The sequence below is a fragment of the Staurois parvus genome, unplaced genomic scaffold (assembly GCF_062004578.1).
Source record: "Staurois parvus isolate SC_StPar_1 unplaced genomic scaffold, SC_StPar_1.0 ptg001224l, whole genome shotgun sequence".
Lineage (NCBI taxonomy): Eukaryota > Metazoa > Chordata > Amphibia > Anura > Ranidae > Staurois > Staurois parvus.
In genome coordinates, this window is record NW_028319020.1 from 107,496 (window position 1) to 126,658 (window position 19,163).

Genomic DNA, 19,163 nt, shown 5'->3' on the forward strand with positions numbered 1-19,163 from the left:
AGTCTAGTAAACATCCCGGGTATGTTAAAAATTTAAACACAAAATCATAAATTATAATTTAATAAATAATCATAAAAAATAATAATATAATAATAATAAATGTAATTCAATAATATAATCAAACCAAAAACACTGAAATGTGAAATAGAGCGCCAAGTTCGCACATCACTGAGCAAAGTCGCATAATCGTTTTCAGTGTCTGATGATGAATTTCCCCCACCAATCATTATCACTCAATTCTGCAAGTGGTTCTGATTTACTATCGCTGTTCTCTAGCCGGTCTAAAACCGCGTCTGACCTAAAGGGACGCTTTTTGGATGCCATGGATGTTTCTCAGTTTCAAGGCAGAAAGAACAGTAAAAATGCAGGCAGGGCGCCGGACAAAGCACTCGGGACACAATGTATGTGAAATGGTTTGATACAGGAATGTTATACTATGTGATTTTAGTGATTTTAGTGAATGTCACTTTTACAACTTTCAAAATAATAGAAATGGTGTGAAGCAGCGCATGAGACTTTGAGCAAGGGATCCGGTGTCACATTAAAATCTTCCCGCACTATTAAAGCCCCTTTATTAAAGTGTGGAGAGCTCAGTAAAACATCCCTCCAGAAAGAGGATTTGATCTGAGTTGGGTGCATAGATGTTAGCCAGGACTACCAGCGTGACCTCCAGAGTACCCTTTAAAAACAGCCTGCAAACCCCATCTGTCCTCTGGTCCTGGTACTGCTAGTCCGTCATCAAGGAAAGCAATACAGGGATGAACTGCGATAATCTTTAAAGTGGGTCTCCTGAACAAATGCCATTTGAGACCTTTCTTTCCATAGACCCTCCAATACTCAGGACCTCTTCTGAATGATATTCAACCTGCATACACTGCAAAAATTGCTTCAGTTGGAGGTCTACATTTGAGTGTACAGACCAAAAATTAGGCCAAGTCTCCACAGCTATCCAGACTAGACCTCTTAAAATATGGAACCTATGGAAGGATAAAATGTAATCAACTGTAATGGAGCCTAGGAGAATAGTGCTCAGCACTGATCTCGCTTACTCTAAAAAAAATAAGGATAACGGTCAGTCGTTAGGGCACTTGATCCTGGAATACTTCTATTATCAAGCACAGTACCATGACCAGGAGAAGGGCAATATGAAAATAACAAACAAATGTGAGAACAACAGGAGGGGGTGGAACTCAGTGGAAACCCCACGGCCAATGGAGGCAGCAGGTATCAAAGGCACCCACTGGGCAGAGAAGGGGTACAGCAGTCAGGACATAATGTTATAGCTCCAAATGGGGGTGTCCACCATGCGCCTCTCTCAACAAGAGCCATCGTCCACTCCTTGGTTACAGCACAACATACAGAAGAGCCTCTGTATTTCCTCCAGTGTGGCCAAACTAGGCACTACAGACCAAGGTCAGTCATGGTATGGAGAAAACAAAGGAGGGACCTAATATCTAGAACTGAGGGAGGAGAAGATCTGCAGTGAACATAAAATATAACCGAGCCTTCTTGCTTAAAGAGCATACATAAATGTGAAAACATCCTACATCTCGATGAACCAAAAACAACAAGGTGGAAGATGCTTTAAAGACACATACTCAGAACCAAGGGTGGTGGTACATGTCTGGCATCCCCCTAACAGGGGTAATAACTACAGTCACATGATCTGAATGGGTGTTGGTTCAGAGTAAATGTAGTTCAAAGAAGACCACCTAGGGTCAAGGGTGGAAAAGTCAGAAACCTGCATCTTAATGTAAGGCCATAGTGTGGTCAATACCCCTGACAAGGAAGCTAAGGCTGAGAAGGTTTCAGTGGAGGGGTTATTCCAAGCGAGCACATAATGAGGTAGGGCTAGGAAGGTCAGGCATCACAGTAGAGCATCGCAAAGGGTATCTTGTAGGTGTTTTCCTCACTTCCCAGTCTCATGGCCCTTCCAGCAAGTGGGCAGCACAGACATCCTTGAAACAGGAAATGTTCCAGACTACTTACAAGACCCATTACAGTTCAGTCTCATGTAGAAAATTGGGGGCTCCCTGTGGTGAGAAGCCTCTGTTGGCTTAAGTCTTTAAAGACAGGCTGTTCCATGTGCAAGAGAAGCAGAGAGGAGATGTTGGTGGAAGTGGCAGCAGAGGAGAGCTACAAGAGAGGAGTGGCAGAGCCTATTGCTGACAGCAGAGTGAGCAGTGAGGGACATCAGACCAGACCATACTCACCTTTAAAGGGGCCTCCAGTTCATCCACTGAGAGTGTTATCTCTAAATGTGCTCATTGATTGCGCATCTGGTGAGTGTGCAGTCTTTATACCTTTGGTCACATCACCTCCTTACTGGATAGACCACCAGCAATTAAAGATTTTTATGATCTTCCACGCACTTATTTTGGACAATTTTTGATTACCAATTTTCAGCACTTTATTTCATGCACCATTGGTCACTATAAAGTGACAGAGTTATACGATACCACTGAGTCACTTTATTTGATTGATTTGTTAGCACTTTATCACTGGTCACTTTACTGGATGTTTTTATTTACATATTTATATATGCATATTTCACACATGTGGTTATGTTAATTGTAGCGCTGCACCCAATTTTATGTTGATGCTTTGGAGGTTTTTGGTACCTTTTGGTGTTTCAGCAGCTTAGTTGACTTTTAGCGCTCATTTACCTCTCTGTGCTTTTCAGTGGATGCGAGATAGAACATCACTTTGGTTCAAATCATTCTCGAGATCCCACAGGCCCTCTGCCTGGTAAACACGGTCACTTTCAATATGGGTTGAGACTTCTTTGTCAAGCAGGGTAGGATAGCCTGAATTGTGGACCTGAGATCAGGTCCCCTGACCACCTCTGGTATTCTGCTGATGTGAAAAATTTGTTTTCTGCTGCAATGCTTCCCATCAATCTTGAATCTGAGTTGTTTCATGGCTTTCAGCTGGTTGGTGTTGGTCTGCTCCAGAGCTGCCATCCATTGTTCAAGTTAGGCATATGAGGATTCCACATGGGTGATGCTTGTGTCCACTTGGGCTATGTGCTCTTTTATTTCTGAGCATTCTTTCTTCAGTGTAACCTCTATGTGGAGAACCATAGAATTTAGATCAGATCACAGGGAAGCAAACAGTTCTCTGATCTCCTGAGTCTGCTGGCGCTGGCAGTCACCTGAGGAGTGGGCATGTGGAACACTCGGGGTGGCATTGTAGGAGTGTAAGTATCCCATGGGATTCTTTTGCGGTACTTGGGCATGTGCTATCTGGGCATGTAGCAGGACCGCATTCGCTGTGGATCAGCGCTATTGCACGGAGCTCCCGTTACTCAGGTCTACTCATCTCCATTGCTAGAACACATCCCTGAACATCTGTATTTTTACTGCTACTATACATGAGAGCTTTGCTATCAATGTCTGGCACCTGTCACAAGGCTAGCAACCAGTGGTGTCACCCATCCCCATTCATTTCCTGACCAGGAATTCCAAAGCCATGTAAATAAAGGGGTGAGGATAGTGTGCCCCATGGCCATATTTAGACAAGGACAGTGAACAAATATGGCCTTTCTCATATTTGGTTATTGGCATCACCTGAGAGACACTGACTCTTTGTATACTTTTAGTGGAGTCCATGTCAATTAGTGTTAGTCAGTGCCAGGATTGGACATGCCTGTCAGTGGGATTTTTTCTTTTGATGAGTGTCATTCATCGTAGTTGATGTGGATCTGCATCACTGGATGACATGACTACAAGATGGGTGCCCCTATAGCACACAGCTTGCTAAAGGCATCTGAGGGACAGTGCTGGTCGGGGACTGACAGAAGAGGAAGAAAGTGACCTTTTTGTATAACATCTTTGCACAGAGCAGATACATAAACATCTTTTTTATGTACAAAAATAAATAACTTTTGCTGTCACTTTAAGACATCCACAAAGCATGTTATTTAAAGGAAATGGTATTTTTAATTTTCACTTTAGGCATTTTTACTAATATATTTAAATTGGCCTTGAAAATGATAAAAAAAAATGGCCGATAAAATTCAATAAGGTTTGGGAGCGGTGTTCAGGGTTTATGAATTTCTCACTGGACTTGACAAATGTCCAGAGAACTGGAACCCATGGCAATTCACTTATCACTATTTATATCATCGATAATATACATCTTACCTCAGCTCCTGAAGCCTACAGCTAGGATCTCGAAGTCCTTTAAACAGTTTTTTTTCATCCTGTAGAGGGTTCTTTGATAAATCCAGTTTGACAAGAAATTGGTTTGTGATTAGAACAGAGAGGAGATCATCACAGCATAAGGGGGTCAACCAACAGTTATTGAGGCTGCAGAAAAAAACAGACACAAAGGATATACTCAAACTTCTATGTCACATGTAACCCATTGAAATGTTGTTACTGCAAAAAGGCAAAGAGACACTAGATGTTAGGTGTCTGCAGAGTGGGGTGCTTTATAGTAATAGGATTGGACTATGGGGCCTGTATTTCTGCATAGCAGGATTTAACTGGAAAGCAGGGTGTTTGAGACTACATCTCCCAGCAGTCATAGCATGTGGGCGAGGACAAATAAATAGCAAAGCCTTTGAGAGAGGAGGTGTGCTGCTGGAGGAGAGGTGGACCAGGTCACGGAGCCTGTACAAGGAGAGAGCGAGGAAAATCATTGATTGTCCATCCCACTGTGCTGCAAGCTGAACACAATGACAGCCGGAGAGATAGTGGAGCTTCAGGCCTGGACTGGAGGTGCCGAGGACTGTTCCATGGGAGAGACAGACTACTGCATACTGCTAACCCAAAGTGATCAGGTGGGAGAGACCCAATGCACCCCACTGCCATGGTGAACACTGCTAGAATTCCACTACAGTTGCCCACTAGCCCATAGTAGTGAACACTGCCCACATGTATCGGTCCATGGCCTAATCCAGCCAGTGGCATTGCTGGAGTGCATTTACACCACAGACACCATTTACCCCGATCTCAGGATACAGTGCTACAGACTCATTGCAACAAGTGCCCATTGAACTAGCAAGCAAGCTATTGATCTGCCTAGCATGATATTCACCCATTGTCCATTTGTGCCTTAACCCCTTCCATATCGGGCACTTTTACCCCCTTCCTGCCCAGGCCAATTTTCAGGTTTCAGCGCTCTCACACTTTTAATGACAATTGCGCGGTCATACAACATTGAACCCAAACTAAAATTTTATCATTTTCTGCACACAACTAGAGCTTTCTTTTGGTGGTATTTAATCACCACTGGGGTTTTTATTTTTTGCCAAATTAACAAAAAAAAGACCAAAAATATTGAAAAAAAACACGTTTTTCTTTGTTTCTGTTATAAAAGTTTGAAAATAAATAATTATTCTTCATAAATTTAGGCCGAGATGTATTCTGCTATATTTCTTTGGTGAAAATAACCCAAATTAGGATGTATTATTGAATCTGTAGGAAAGTTATAGAGTTCACAAACTATGGGAGATATCTGAAAATTGATCAATCCTGAAGTACTGACAGCCAATCTAATTTGTTGAGGTCCAAGAATGTCAGAACAGTACAGATATCCCCCAAATGTCAGGACGGTACAGATATCCCCCAAATGTCAGGACAGGACAGATATTCCCCAAATGTCAGCACGGTACATATATCTCCCAAATGTCAGAACAGTACAGATATCCCCCAAATGTCAGGACAGTACAGATATCCCCCAAATGTCAGGAAGGTACAGATATCCCCCAAATGTCAGGACGGTACAGATATCCCCCAAATGTCAGGACGGTACAGATATCTCCCAAATGTCAGGACGGTACAGATATCCCCCAAATGTCAGGACGGTACAGATATCTCCCAAATGTCAGGACGGTACAGATATCCCCCAAATGTCAGAACAGTACAGATATCCCCCAAATGTCAGGACAGTACAGATATCCCCCAAATGTAAGAACAGTACAGATATCCCCCAAATGTCAGGACAGTACTGTGACAGAAATGTGACATGAATGTACAGATTTGAGTAGATAAGTTATGACAATGTAATCATAGATGTAGTTTCAGTCCTTGTCATTAAAGATGTATTCAGTCATAGGTACTCAGACACAGATGGTCATCAATTAACATCTGAAAAGAGACAGAGCAGCTTCCTCAGGCTGGAAGTGACGCCTGGGTGCTAATAAAATTTTATCATCTATACCTAATCAGACTTGGCCACCTTCCTGAAGCTGAAAAGAGAAACACAGACATTTTGGCTTCATAACAGCAGGGGGTCTCCGATCTGTCTTGGGAGCTAAAAGAATATACATACATAAAAAGGGTATGTTTCATCTCTCATAAAAGCTAAAATATTGGTTGCAGAGAGATGAAAATACTTCCTTTTGATAGGGCACGCTATGGGTCACACCAACATATAAAAATCATATTTTTGGCTTAGGTAGAAGGCCAGGAAAATCCAGGAAATGCATGCAGATGGCGCTGAAGTGCGACAGTTGAACAGTGTTTGGTACTGTCGCGATCGGGCTGATGCGCTGGTGTTGGAAATCCAATCCCCCGACTTGGTGTTTTAAGCCGGTCTTGGTCCGATTGAAGTGGGGCAGGTCAGCACCCAGAACATCCTGTGGGCAGGTACAGGAACACCCCCCAGGGTCAATTGGCCAACGATTAATGTCCCGCCTACATCCATTTCCCCATAAATTGAGTACTCGGGCATTGGGACATGGTAATTCGTATGCAGCCGGTTGTATTTGACTGACGGATTGCTGACGCTCTGACTTGCTCCAGTCGCAGGATAGATCTTGGTAAAAGTTTTATTCTGTTTTATTCCTTTTTATTTTAGAGTGAATAGTCTTTTGTGTGTCTTCTTGTATTTTTTTGTATTTTCTGTAACTTTTTATATTTTGTACATATTTTATGCACTGCCCACTTTCGGGATATTAAATCTTAAAATTAATTAGTGACTTCAGTGTATTTAAGCACGGGCTCATATCTTCGGAGAGATTGGATTGGAGAGATCCCCAAATGTCAGAATGGTACAGATATCCCCCAAATGTCAGGACAGGACAGATATCCCCCAAATGTCAGCACATTACAGATATCCCCCATATGTCAGAACAGTACTGTGACAGAAATGTGACATGAATGTACAGATTTGAGTAGATAAGTTATGACAATGTAATCGTAGATGTAGTTTCAGTCCTTGTCATTAAAGATGTATTCAGTCATAGGTACTCAGACACAGATGGTCATCAATTAACATCTGAAAAGAGACAGAGCAGCTTCCTCAGGCTGGAAGTGATGCCTGGGTGCTAATAAAATTTTATCATCTATACCTAAATCAGACTTGGCCACCTTCCTGAAGCTGAAAAGAGAAACACAGACATTTTGGCTTCATAACAGCAGGGGGTCTCCGATCTGTCTGGGGAGCTAAAAGAATATACGTACATCAAAAGGGTATGTTTCATCTCTCATAAAAGCTAAAATATTGATTGCAGAGAGATGAAAATACTTCCTTTTAAAAGGGCACGCTATGGGTCACGCCAACATATAAAAATCATATTTGTGGGTTAGGTAGAAGGCCAGGAAAATGCAGGAAATGCATGCAGATGGCGCTGGAGTGCGACAGTTGAACAGTGTTTGGTACTGTCGCAATCGGGCTGATGCGCTGGTGTCGGAAATCCAATCCCCGACTTGGTGTTTTAAGCCAGTCTTGGTCCGATTGAAGTGGGGCAGGTCAGCACCCAGAACATCCTGTGGGCAGGTACAGGAACACCCCCCAGGGTCAATTGGCCGAGGACTAATGTCCCGCCTACATCCATATCCCCATAAATTGAGTACCCGGGCATTGGGACATGGTAATTCGTATGCAGCCGGTTGTATTTGACTGACGGATTGCTGACGCTCTGACTTGCTCCAGTCGCAGGATAGATCTTGGTAAAAGTTTTATTCTGTTTTATTCCTTTTTATTTTATAGTGAATAGTCATTTGTGTGTCTTCTTGTATTTTTTTGTATTTTCTGTAACTTTTTATATTTTGTACATATTTTATGTACTGCCCACTTTCAGGATATTAAATCTTAAAATTAATTAGTGACTTCAGTGTATTTAAGCACGGGCTCATATCTTCGGAGAGATTGGATTGGAGAGATCCCCAAATGTCAGAACAGGACAGATATCCCCCAAATGTCAGCACAGTACAGATATCCCCCAAATGTCAGGACAGGACAGATATCCCCCAAATGTCAGAACAGTACAGATATGCCCCAAATGTTAGGACAGTACAGATATCCCCCAAATGTCAGAACAGGACAGATATCCCCCAATTTCAGGACCATACAGATATCCCCCAAATGTCAGGACAGTACAGATATCCCCCAAATGCCTAAACAGTATAGATATCCCCCACATGTCAGGACAGGACAGATATCCTCCAAATGTCAGAACAGTACAGATATCCCCCAAATGTCAGAACAGTACAGATATCCCCCAAATGTCAGGACAGTACAGATATCCCCCAAATGTCAGAACAGGACAGATATCCCCCAAATGTCAGGACAGTACAGATATCCCCCAAATGACCCATTTTTGCAAAGTAGACAATCCAATGTATTTCATAAGAGGCATGGTGAGTTTTTTGAAGTTGTAATCTGTACATTGATACCACTGTGTTGTTGTTTGCTGCTACAAGCTCATTCTACTATTGAAGCTTTTAAAGGGAATCCTACACCAATCATTGAGAGGAGTGTTAAATCTTTCTTTTGCCTGCCAATCCACTGGGAGTGATTACCCTGAGGGACCTATATCTACCTCTAGACACATCTATATGTCCATTGGACCCCAAAAAGCATGCTGAACACAGAGCTCTTAAAGGGGACTTTGCAAGTTATGCATAGAAGTGCTTTCTGTTTCACATATAACCCTTGCCATCTAGTTCCAAAGACCCTTTGTGAGCTTACTTGCAGCTTGAGATCTGTTCCTGCTCACTGGGGAACCATCAGACTTCTCAGACTGGAGGCAGTGGGTCATCTCTGAAAGCAGGCCTGTCATTAAACACTGTTGTTTATTGTGCATATTGATATATATTGGTTCACAATTGCTAAGATTGATCAGAGTTACTATTAACTACTTGCCAACTGCAGATAGCCGAATGATGGCTACACTGCAGCCGGCTAGTTCTGGGAGGGCGTCATATGACGTCCTCCCAGAACGCGCTCTCCTGCGTGCCCCCAGGGATCTCCGTGATCTCCGTGATCGCTGTGTCCTACAGACACAGCTGATCACGTGATGTGGTAAAAGGCCAATCACAGTGGCCTTTTACCACATGATCAGCCGTGTCCAATGACACGCTGATCACCGGGAAATGCAATTGCTGGTTCTCGGCTGCACTTTCCTCACACTGTCAAAGGATAGTACTGCCAAGAACTGGCAGTTGTCAGATCAGGGATCGGCACCGATTATCAGGGCACTGATGATTAGTGCCCTGATGATCGGTGCCCAGCAGCGCCACCCACCAGTTCCACCCACCTGTGCCAAGCAGTACCGCCCACTAGCTCCGCCCACCTTAGGTTTTTATTTATTAGAGATATCTTCTAATGGTAACTCTAGTTCTGGTGACTTGGGGGGGTCCCAAGGGCTTCCCTTAATTTGCAAGGATATCTTGTCACTTCCTGTTTTGGCTACAGGACAGGAAGTGAAGGTAGATCTGCTCAATGGGACACAGATGGCAAAAACAAAAACAAACTCTGACAGGGGTTAACACCCTCCATTACTTTATCCAAAATGAAAAAAATGGAAAATTGTATCATACTTACCATAATTTTCCTTTCCTGACGCCAATCCATAGCAGCAAACATGTGATATATCTCCTCCCTTACATCCACCCATAGGACCGGTGTATATCTATAAAAGTCTGACTGAGAGCAACCTCCCCCATGAAGTTGTCGAGAGACAATGCTTCAAGTGCTTTCCTACTGAAGACTTCTTTCTATTGGTGCAAAGAGAGACCTGGCAAGGAAATCCACTGCCAGAATAAAATCCCACAGGGGAAAAGTTTTTCCTCCTCAGGGCAAAGTCTCAGGACCAACCTCCTGAAATGCTCCCCTGGCAGCTTTATATATATATATATATATATATATATATATATATATATATATAAATATAGGGCAGGTGTGAAGAAATGCTGTAAAGTAAGAATGCTTTCACAACTATATATTTTAATTGTTTATTTCTGTCAATTTACAAAAAGCAAAGTGAGCAAACCGAAGAAGAATCTAAATCAAATCAATATTTGGTGTGACTGCCTTATGACTTCAAGCCAGCATCATTTCTTACACTTGCACAAAGTCAGAGATCTTGTGATTAGAGTCAGGTGTATGAATAATCAATTATACCAAGCGGGTACTAATGATTAGTGTTGGGCTACATGTTCAAGTTGAACCTAAGTTTGACTTGAACATGGGCCGTTTGTGTGTTTGCTGAACCACCAGTCAGGTGCAATGCTTTGGCCAATCACAGCACAGGAACCCCACCCCCTTGTGACATCATGACAGTATTTAAGAACTGTAATCAGTGGTGCAGCTGTCAGGTGGCCAGGAGCCAGCATCGCGAGCAGAGTTTTTTTTTTCTTTTCGGGCAGTGGCGGTAGCGGACATCATGATTGATGTTGGATCTACTTCAGGGGACATTTTCAGATTCCAATAAGCCCCCCGCCTGCAGACCCTCACAACCAGAGCCTAGGGTTGGGGTGAAGATGCCCTTGCCCCCTCAACATGGAAACAAGGTGCTTTGCAGTAGGAGCCCCCCCACCCCAAAGCACCCCACCCCATGCTGAGAGCGTGTGGCCTGGTATGGTTCAGGAGGGGGGGGGACAATCGCTCGACCCCCCCTTTCCTGTTCTGCTGTGCTTCATGCTCAGATAAGAGTCTCGTATGGATTTTGAGGGGACCCCCACACCATTTTTCTAAAAATGTTGCTGTTCCATTCAAAATCTGTACCAGACCCGAAGGGCTTAGTATGGTTGGGAGGGGGGACCCCATGTTGGTTTTTTTAAATGTTTTCATTGTTGGGCAATGCTGACAATTCTTTTTCCATTCAGCTGTCAGCCGGGAACCCCACTGACAGCGGAAACATGAATTCATGTTCACTACTAAAATACCACGTGACTTCATCATAGAACTCATGCCAGATTTTAGTAACTGAGCAGGATCTTACCACATACTCAGATGCGCCAAGATACTGCTCACTAAATTGTTTGTGTTCGAAGTTCACAGTCAAACATTCTGTAGGTTTGAATGTTTATCCTCGAACTGAAAACATTGCACCAGCGATCAGTAGAGCCCTAGTGCCATGCAGGTCTCCTGCAGACCTGTCAGAATATCTGCTTGCCATATGGGATGTAAGGCCAAGCAGATATTCTGACACAAAGCTTGAATGAACTATCACAGTGCTCCACAGCGCTGTGGTTGTTCATTGAAAGCCAATAAGGTGGCTGGGACTTGTAGGCACTCATTCACAGAACTCTGTAATGTCAATTCATGGAAACATTGCTCTAATGAAGGAAGAACTTTACAAACCATACCTATTAAAAAGTTTGTCAGAAATTTACAGCATTCACAGACAGTGAAAAGTTTGATCCCCTTTCACTTAAAGTGCAGACTGCCTTCCAGTTTTTGCAAGCAGGTCTAGATTTGGGCTTTGGTTTAAATACTTTGAAGGTACTGGTTTCAGCCTCATCAGCCCTCACAGATACTAGATGGGGGCTTAACCCTTTAATAGAAAGGTAGTGCTGTGACTGAGACCACCTAGGAAGAACCTTTGCCCCAAATGGAATTTAGCATCACTTCTGTTCTCTCTGCAGCTTCATTTGCTCCTACTGAAAACTGTGCATTGAAGGACATACAGTAACTCAAAGAGCTGTCTTCTTTGTGGCCATCACTTAAGGTCAGAGTGTGTCAGAATTACACGTTTTGGGGTCTGCAGAGCCATGCATTTTTTTTTACCCTGATAGATTGGTTTCCCAGTTTGTACCAAAAGTCCAATCATTCTTTCACTTTAATCAGGAATGAGTCTTACCAGCTTTCCTAACAAACATAATTCAAGTAAGTTTCATGGTTTGGATGTGGCTAGAGCCTTGAGATATTTTTTTAATGCTACTATTTTTTTTCATGAGGCTAAATGACTTTTCATGTACCTGCTGGAGCAAGAAAAGAACGAGTAGCCCCAGCGAGAACCATAGCAGGTTGAATTGTGTGAATAATACAGAGAACTTACTGTATCGAGCTAGTAGTCTAGTGAGTTCAGAGACAGTGAATGCCCATTCTGCTAGAGAAATATGGTGTTCTTGAGCAGCGCTGGTAAAGGAGTCACCTGAAACAATTTGTTGAACTGCGAGTTGCTCATCATTCACCACATTCATGTCGCACTACATTGCGGATCTGGACCATTTTGGCAAAACAAACTGGCTCTTTCAGTTCTTAGAATGCAAATAAATTTGTCTTGAGCATTACCTCCCTTGTATCAGGTTTTTTATCATGTGTATGCTGCCATGTAGGCATCAGGAAAATGGAAAATTGAGTATTTGCCTTTCCATAACTTTCCTGGCACTTATTCATAGCAGCATACATCCCTCCCTTCTTTTATTCTTTGTTTTTGCTTGACTCATTAAACAAATGGAGTGCAGGGGTATATCACTTTCTTTTATAGAGTAATAATGCTCCTGTAGAATGGATGTGGGAAGACAGACCAACCAAGTGTATGCTACCATGAATTAGCACCAGGAAAGACAACTTACAGAAAGGTAAGCAGTCAATTTTCTATTTTATCTACAGCCACTCCTTTGTCTAAATTTTTTCTTACTTTCTCTAAAAGTATATATTTTTTTGGCAACTTTGGTCTGCCAGGGATCCATGCTGCCTATTGTTTATATTAATCTGGAGCTGGAGATGACATGGGCTTGAAAAGATGAGGCTGGAATACTGCCATCATCAATCTGTGACTTTGAAAGGCAGGTGAGCCCAAGACCTTCAGTGAATATGTAATTATGCAAGTGTAGCACTACCCTCCTAGGAGTTGCTGAAGATTTGGGTCCCCCTAATGTCATGCCAAGCAACACACATTTGCTTCCAGCCTTACACTCCAGAAACCATAAACAGTCCTTGAACTTGTTTTTTTTTTATTTTATTAGGGGATGTAAACTTGGATGGGGATGAGGGATATATGGGATACCCAAGGAACTGTTTAACTGAGGACAACTTCCTGGAACTATGTACAAGTGCTCAGAAGGGTTCTCTCTTCTTGGAGAGCTATCCAGCCTCTCCTGGTGTAGGAATCCCTGGACAAGGGGATCTAGAGTCTCACAATTTAAAAGCACAGTCTAGCTGGGGGCTAGTCTGGTATCCCACCCAAATGTCCTCTCCCCTACTCCTGTCCAGGGAGTGTAGAAGTACTCACTGTCCCTCTTCTGTAAGCTGCAGGTTGGTGGCTGCTTTCAGGCCTTCTGTTGGGCTGGCTCCTTCCTTAGCTCCACAGATGGTCCTCTCTCAGGGGGCTGGCAAGGTCCAGCTTTCCTTCTGTCAAGTTCCTCTCTGGAAGCAAGTCTCTTCCCTGGGCCTCCTCCCAGGCTCCTCACTCCTGCTCCTGCTTTCACACCTTCCACCCGAAATCTTACTGCTGCTGACCAGGCTCAGCTATGCCTAAAGACTGTCCCAACCCCTTGCCAAGCCTCCTGCCTGAGGATTGGTCAGGATCCTCTAAGCATACAGATCAGCCACTCTTCACCCCCGCCAGTCGCAAATCTTGCTATCCATTTCTCCCTCATCCTTCTCCTTCCCCCTCCCTTCCTGAGAGGCACAGTGACAGATGTGTGTATGTTAAAAGTGTCACAGGCCAGATCCCAGCAGGGAGCCACGTGGTGCCGCACTGCCTGGAGAACCTGGCACAGAACAGATAACGAGCCTTCCCAGAAGTTGAAAGAAATGCTGACATGATGAACCTAGCGCAGCATTGGTGACAGAATTAGATGAACACTTCTCAAATCACTTTTTCCCCTATGTCCCATAACTTGGAATATGAGAGACCTACATAAAAACCGGACCCCACTCGTCAGATGGCCAATGAGCAGACGAACAGTTTGATGGGTCACTCATTTACCTCGGGCCATCAGGGAAGCCGGAACATAGAACTCGCGAACCGTGCCACATATAATTTCATAATTCATATCTAAATAATCCTCAGGCTTGTCTGCATAATAAAATACCCGCGGGTAGACTGTTACTTGTGCATCTGGAACGTTATGGAACAGAATATGAAGAAAGATGTTGACCCCAGTTTAGGGTCCCGCCTGCCGACCCCTCCCTGCACAAGGGATTGGTTTGTTACTTCAGAACTACCGCCTGCTGGGAAACTTTAAAACAGGCTGTCAAGCCTAAGGAAGGTAGAATTGAAAACATCTCCTATTTTTTCCATCGTAACATAGAGCGATCAAAGCAACCTCCTGCTCTGACTTGGATCTGCTAAACCTAGGACTTTGGCAAGTATTCTAACCCTTTCACCTCTCTCTGATATCTCTTTACTGTGCTATGGTTCTCTATATATTTATATATATATATCTTAGTTACATCTTCTCTGTAAATATTTTATTGCACCTGTTTGACCCTTTTAGTAAAAAATCTCTCTTTCTGAAAGTGTTGAACTGTTCCAATAGTTCTTAATTGCAATTTACGAATCCCTGCCTTTGAAGAGATGCTACTGTTTGTTTAACTCTCTGTATAACTGGCCTGTGTCAATGACCGGGTTATGCGGATGATTATTTCAATTATTATAGTGTTATAGCGATATTGCGAGTTTCCTCTTTCTCTGATAAAAAAGGAGGTGGTGGCAGTGTGAAAGGGTTAGTTGTGTAATTAACCCGACCCAGTAACAAGCACATTCAGGCTGCCGGTACATAGATTGCTGTCCATTAGCTGGAAAATCGTTGTGCAGGGTGCAGCTGCGTGTGGCATTGTTACGTACGTCACATAGCGGTTTTAGATCGGCCAGTCCTCGGTCACGAGTTTGGTAAGAAGGTCTGGGGTCTGACGCCGCGATCGTGACACCGCCCATTGAGTTCTAGAGACTCCTCCAAGTTTCTAGATCAGGGCAGGGCTGTCTTAATGCATGAGCACTGCCCAGGGGCCCCAGATGCATGGGGGCCCCAGGATAATCTTGCATTACGTTATACTTGTCAACTGTCCTGGATTTTCTGGAACAGTCATGCTTTATATTAAGCTATCCCGGGATGGCCCTGGCAGTGTCCCAGAACCTGGAATGTGCACTCCTGATCCCAGTATAGTGCCCTCCTGAGTCCCCTGTACTGTGCCCTCCCGACTCCCCCTGTGCTGTGCCCTTCCGACTCCTTCTGGGCTGTGCCCTCCCGACTCCCCCTGGACTGTGCCCTCCCGATTCCTTCTAGACTGTACCCTCCTGATCCTAGTATTGTGCCCTCCCAACTCCCCTGTACTGTGCCCTCCCGACTCCCCTGTACTGTGCCCTTCTACCTCCCCCTTCCCCCCCATACTGTGCTTGTTGTGTTAATTAGTCCTTGTTTTATGGCACATTTTCCTATTGTTTAAAATCACTTTTATTGAAAGTGTTAATAAATATGTTTAATTCTATTAACTATTTATACTTTAATTCTTAAGATTGGGTACATAAATTGGTAAATTGAGGCAGGCTGGTAGAGGCCCCAATGCATTACTTTGCCCAGGGGCCAATGATGCTATTAAGACAGCACTGGATCAGGGGGAGGTTTCAGAGTGCTGATCCACAGCGTCTTATGCAGGCCATAGATGGGTCGAAAATTGTCCAATTTCTCGGCCGAAAAAAAAAATGGGCCGATTTTCGCACCGTTAATGGGTCAATCGGTCGGCCATTTTTCTGGATTTTGTCAGATTTTTTTGATTGGTAAAGTTCGGAAAAAATCATCCGATTTTGCCGATCAGCAGATTTTCGTGGAAGAAGAAGAAGAATTATTATTCCAGTCCGCTATTATATTTGACATTAAAAAGTATTGCAGTTGCAACAATGTATCTATTTGTATCCGGAAAAACTCATCTGTATCCAGAATGGATACAAATAGATACAATGTTGCAACCACAATACTTTTTAATGTCAAATATAATAGCGGGGCTCTCTGCAGGGACAGAAGTAATTATATGCCGGCCGTAGACGGGAAGAAAAATCGGCCAATTTTTTTTTACTGTTGGTGGTAATGTCGGCCTATTGAACAAACAATTTTTCATTTTTTTGTTAAAAAAACAGCCGGTTTTCTCCCCGTCTATGGCCTGCATTAGTCCTGACCCAAATTTGACCCTCTGACTATTGCACCAGGCTGCTACTCAGCCTCTAACTAGAAAAATAATTAACCAGTTCCTCCTAGCTTTCCTAGGAGGGTGCTACACAAGAAAGAGGAATTGACAGTAAGCCCGAGTTCATACTGATGCGGTGCGGCATATTGCATGTGATTCGCATAGGAACAGCAGCGCATTCCTCTGCAAATCACATGCAATTTCTGTGTGGTGCAATTTGAGCCATACATTTTGTATGGCTCACATCGCAATGCATCTACACCAAAAAAGTGCAGAACCCTTTTTTTGTTTCCACCAGAATCGGGTCGCATGGGTGTTCACAGCTATGTGATCTGATTCTGCACATCGCACCATGTTTTGCACACTGATTTCAGGGTGTCATTAACTTAAAATACATCCTGCAGTAGTTCATATGAACGGGGTGCAATTATGATGCAGTGCAGAATTCACACAGAAACTGGTGCAAATTCCACACCACATCAGTGTGAACCCGGGCTTAAGGGTGACAGAGAAGAGAGTTGGAGGACAGGAAGGTGTTTGGAGGGTGGAGGCATTGGCTGGAAACACAGCATGATCTAAAACCTGGAAGCAGTGTACACATTGCTGTTTCTTTTTTTGGTCAATTTAAGTTTCAACATACTGTATATAGGAAGGATAAGATATGTCATGATATATTACCTCAGCTCCTGCAGGGTACAACATGGATTTATGAGTGCCTTACACAGACATTTTGCCCCAGAGTCCTGTAGACGATTGTTTGATAAATCCAGTTTGATGAGAGATCGGTTTGTGATAAGAACAGAGCAGAGATCATCACAGCACATGGAAGTCAGATTACAGTCATTGAGTCTGCAGAGACCAAACAGACAGAGAAATGCACTAAGATTATTATAAAAACTCTGTTAATATCATTTTCTGAAACCCCTAGTGAATGTGTCATCTATTCAAATGCAGTGCTTTATACCTATTGTCTTTAAATGAAATAACTGTGCTGACTTAAACCTCAAAATATAATTTAATGACCATCCAATAGTATCAAACAACACAGATGCATAAAACTTTCCAGTGTGAATCTAACATAAATATGCTAATGAAAGTTTAAGAGAATACTCCATAAAAAATAGAAAAACTGCTATGGTGGTGACTAATGGGAATAAAACCATGGTGCACACTCAATCTGTCAAACTGTGCTCAAACATAAAAAAACTTCCAATAGTCCCCAACATTCAGTGAATAGTTCTGTTAAATTTTTAGTGCTCAGCCAGTCCACAGTGCACGTAAAGTCAAATGAAAAATATTCACGCTCCAAATGCGCGTGTGCTACAGAGCACCTCCTCCATCACCTCCAATGTGCACTAACCAGATGCATAGACTCTGTAATGTAATAAGCAGTTCTGTATGTGCTTGCTCTCCATCTCAGTTGAATCCCCAACAGAAAGAAGCTGATGGTGTAAAATAATTTATTAAAACTATTTCAAATCCATGAAATATTGCACCCACATTTGGCTGTATGCACTCCACCACCTGGAATGTATATGCACAATGTATTAATGAGGAAGTCGTCCCATCTGCTGCTCTCTCCGGATATCAGCATGTGTTTCAGTGAGCAGAATTTACACAGTAGCCAGAGGCCCCGACCAACATGTTTTGACATCCAAGGATGTTGTCAGTAGCAGTAGTGGCTGAAAAGTCCTCCACTATCTCAGAATACCATTATACTAAATAAATAATTATCCAAACATTACAACTAGAGATGAGCGAAGTATTCAAAAATTCGATTCGACTGATTCGGCGAATTCGTGGAAAATATTCGATTCGAGTCGAATATATTCGCTGTGAATTTAACTTAAAAAAGGGTGTTTCTAGGCTTCAGAGAGACTTAATATTAGTGCAGAACACTGTACCTTTAATTTAAATGCCCTTGGAGTCTGCTGGGGAAGAGAAATAATACTGTCAGTCAGTATGACATGCAGATGAGTGCCGTCGATCTTAGAATCACCGCACACTTCACTCATTTGGCCAGTCACGGGGCCAAAACCAGTGTTTGGAGCCACAGTGTGGCGGTGGAGCCAGCAGCAATGGGAGGCCATACAGCAACCTATGACAAAATGGAAACCAGCAGGAGTGTGAGGAGACCTGAAAGTGGCACATGGCAGAGTGGGAGCAATGGGAGGCGGTACAGGGACCCAGGTCACACTGTGGGCTCAGCAGCAGCGTGACCAGGCGGTACGGGGGCCCATGGCCGATTTGGGGCCTGGCGGCACCTATGGGAGGCCTTTAATCTGCCAGCAACCTATGACAAAATGGAAAAACGCAGGAGTGTGAGGAGACCTCAAAGTGGCACATGGTAGAGTGGGAGCAATGGGAGGCGGTACAGGGACCCAGGTCACACTGTGGGCTCAGCAGCAGCGTGACCAGGCGGTACGGGGCCCATGGCCGATTTGGGGCCTGGCGGCACCTATGGGAGGCCTTTAATCTGCCAGCAACCTATGACAAAAAGGAAAACCGCAGGAGTGTGAGGAGACCTCAAAGTGGCACATGGTAGAGTGGGAGCAATGGGAGGCGGTACAGGGACCCAGGTCACACTGTGGGACCAGCAGCAGCATGACCAGGCGTTACGGGGGCCCATGGCCAATTTGGGGCCTGGCGGCACCTATGGAAGGCCTTTAATCTGCCAGCAACCTATGACAAAAAGGAAAACCGCAGGAGTGTGAGGAGACCTCAAAGTGGCACATGGTAGAGTGGGAGCAATGGGAGGCGGTACAGGGACCCAGGTCACACTGTGGGCCCAGCAGCAGCGTGACCAGGCGGTACGGGGGCCCATGGCCGATTTAAGGCCTGGCGGCACCTATGGT

The 19,163-nt window shown here is 43.8% G+C and overlaps 1 protein-coding gene across 1 annotated transcript in view; it reads right to left on the reverse strand.

Moving 5' to 3' along the window:
* Window positions 1-19,163, reverse strand: part of LOC149438025 (NACHT, LRR and PYD domains-containing protein 3-like) — a 131,036-nt gene that overhangs the window by 10,851 nt on the left and 101,022 nt on the right. The window contains exons 7-8 of the mRNA XM_089660318.1: window positions 16,987-17,157; window positions 4,146-4,310 (exon numbers count right to left, since the gene is read on the reverse strand). Coding sequence (XP_089516444.1) covers window positions 4,146-4,310; window positions 16,987-17,157 — 336 coding nt within the window. The remainder of the gene's footprint in view (window positions 1-4,145; window positions 4,311-16,986; window positions 17,158-19,163) is intronic.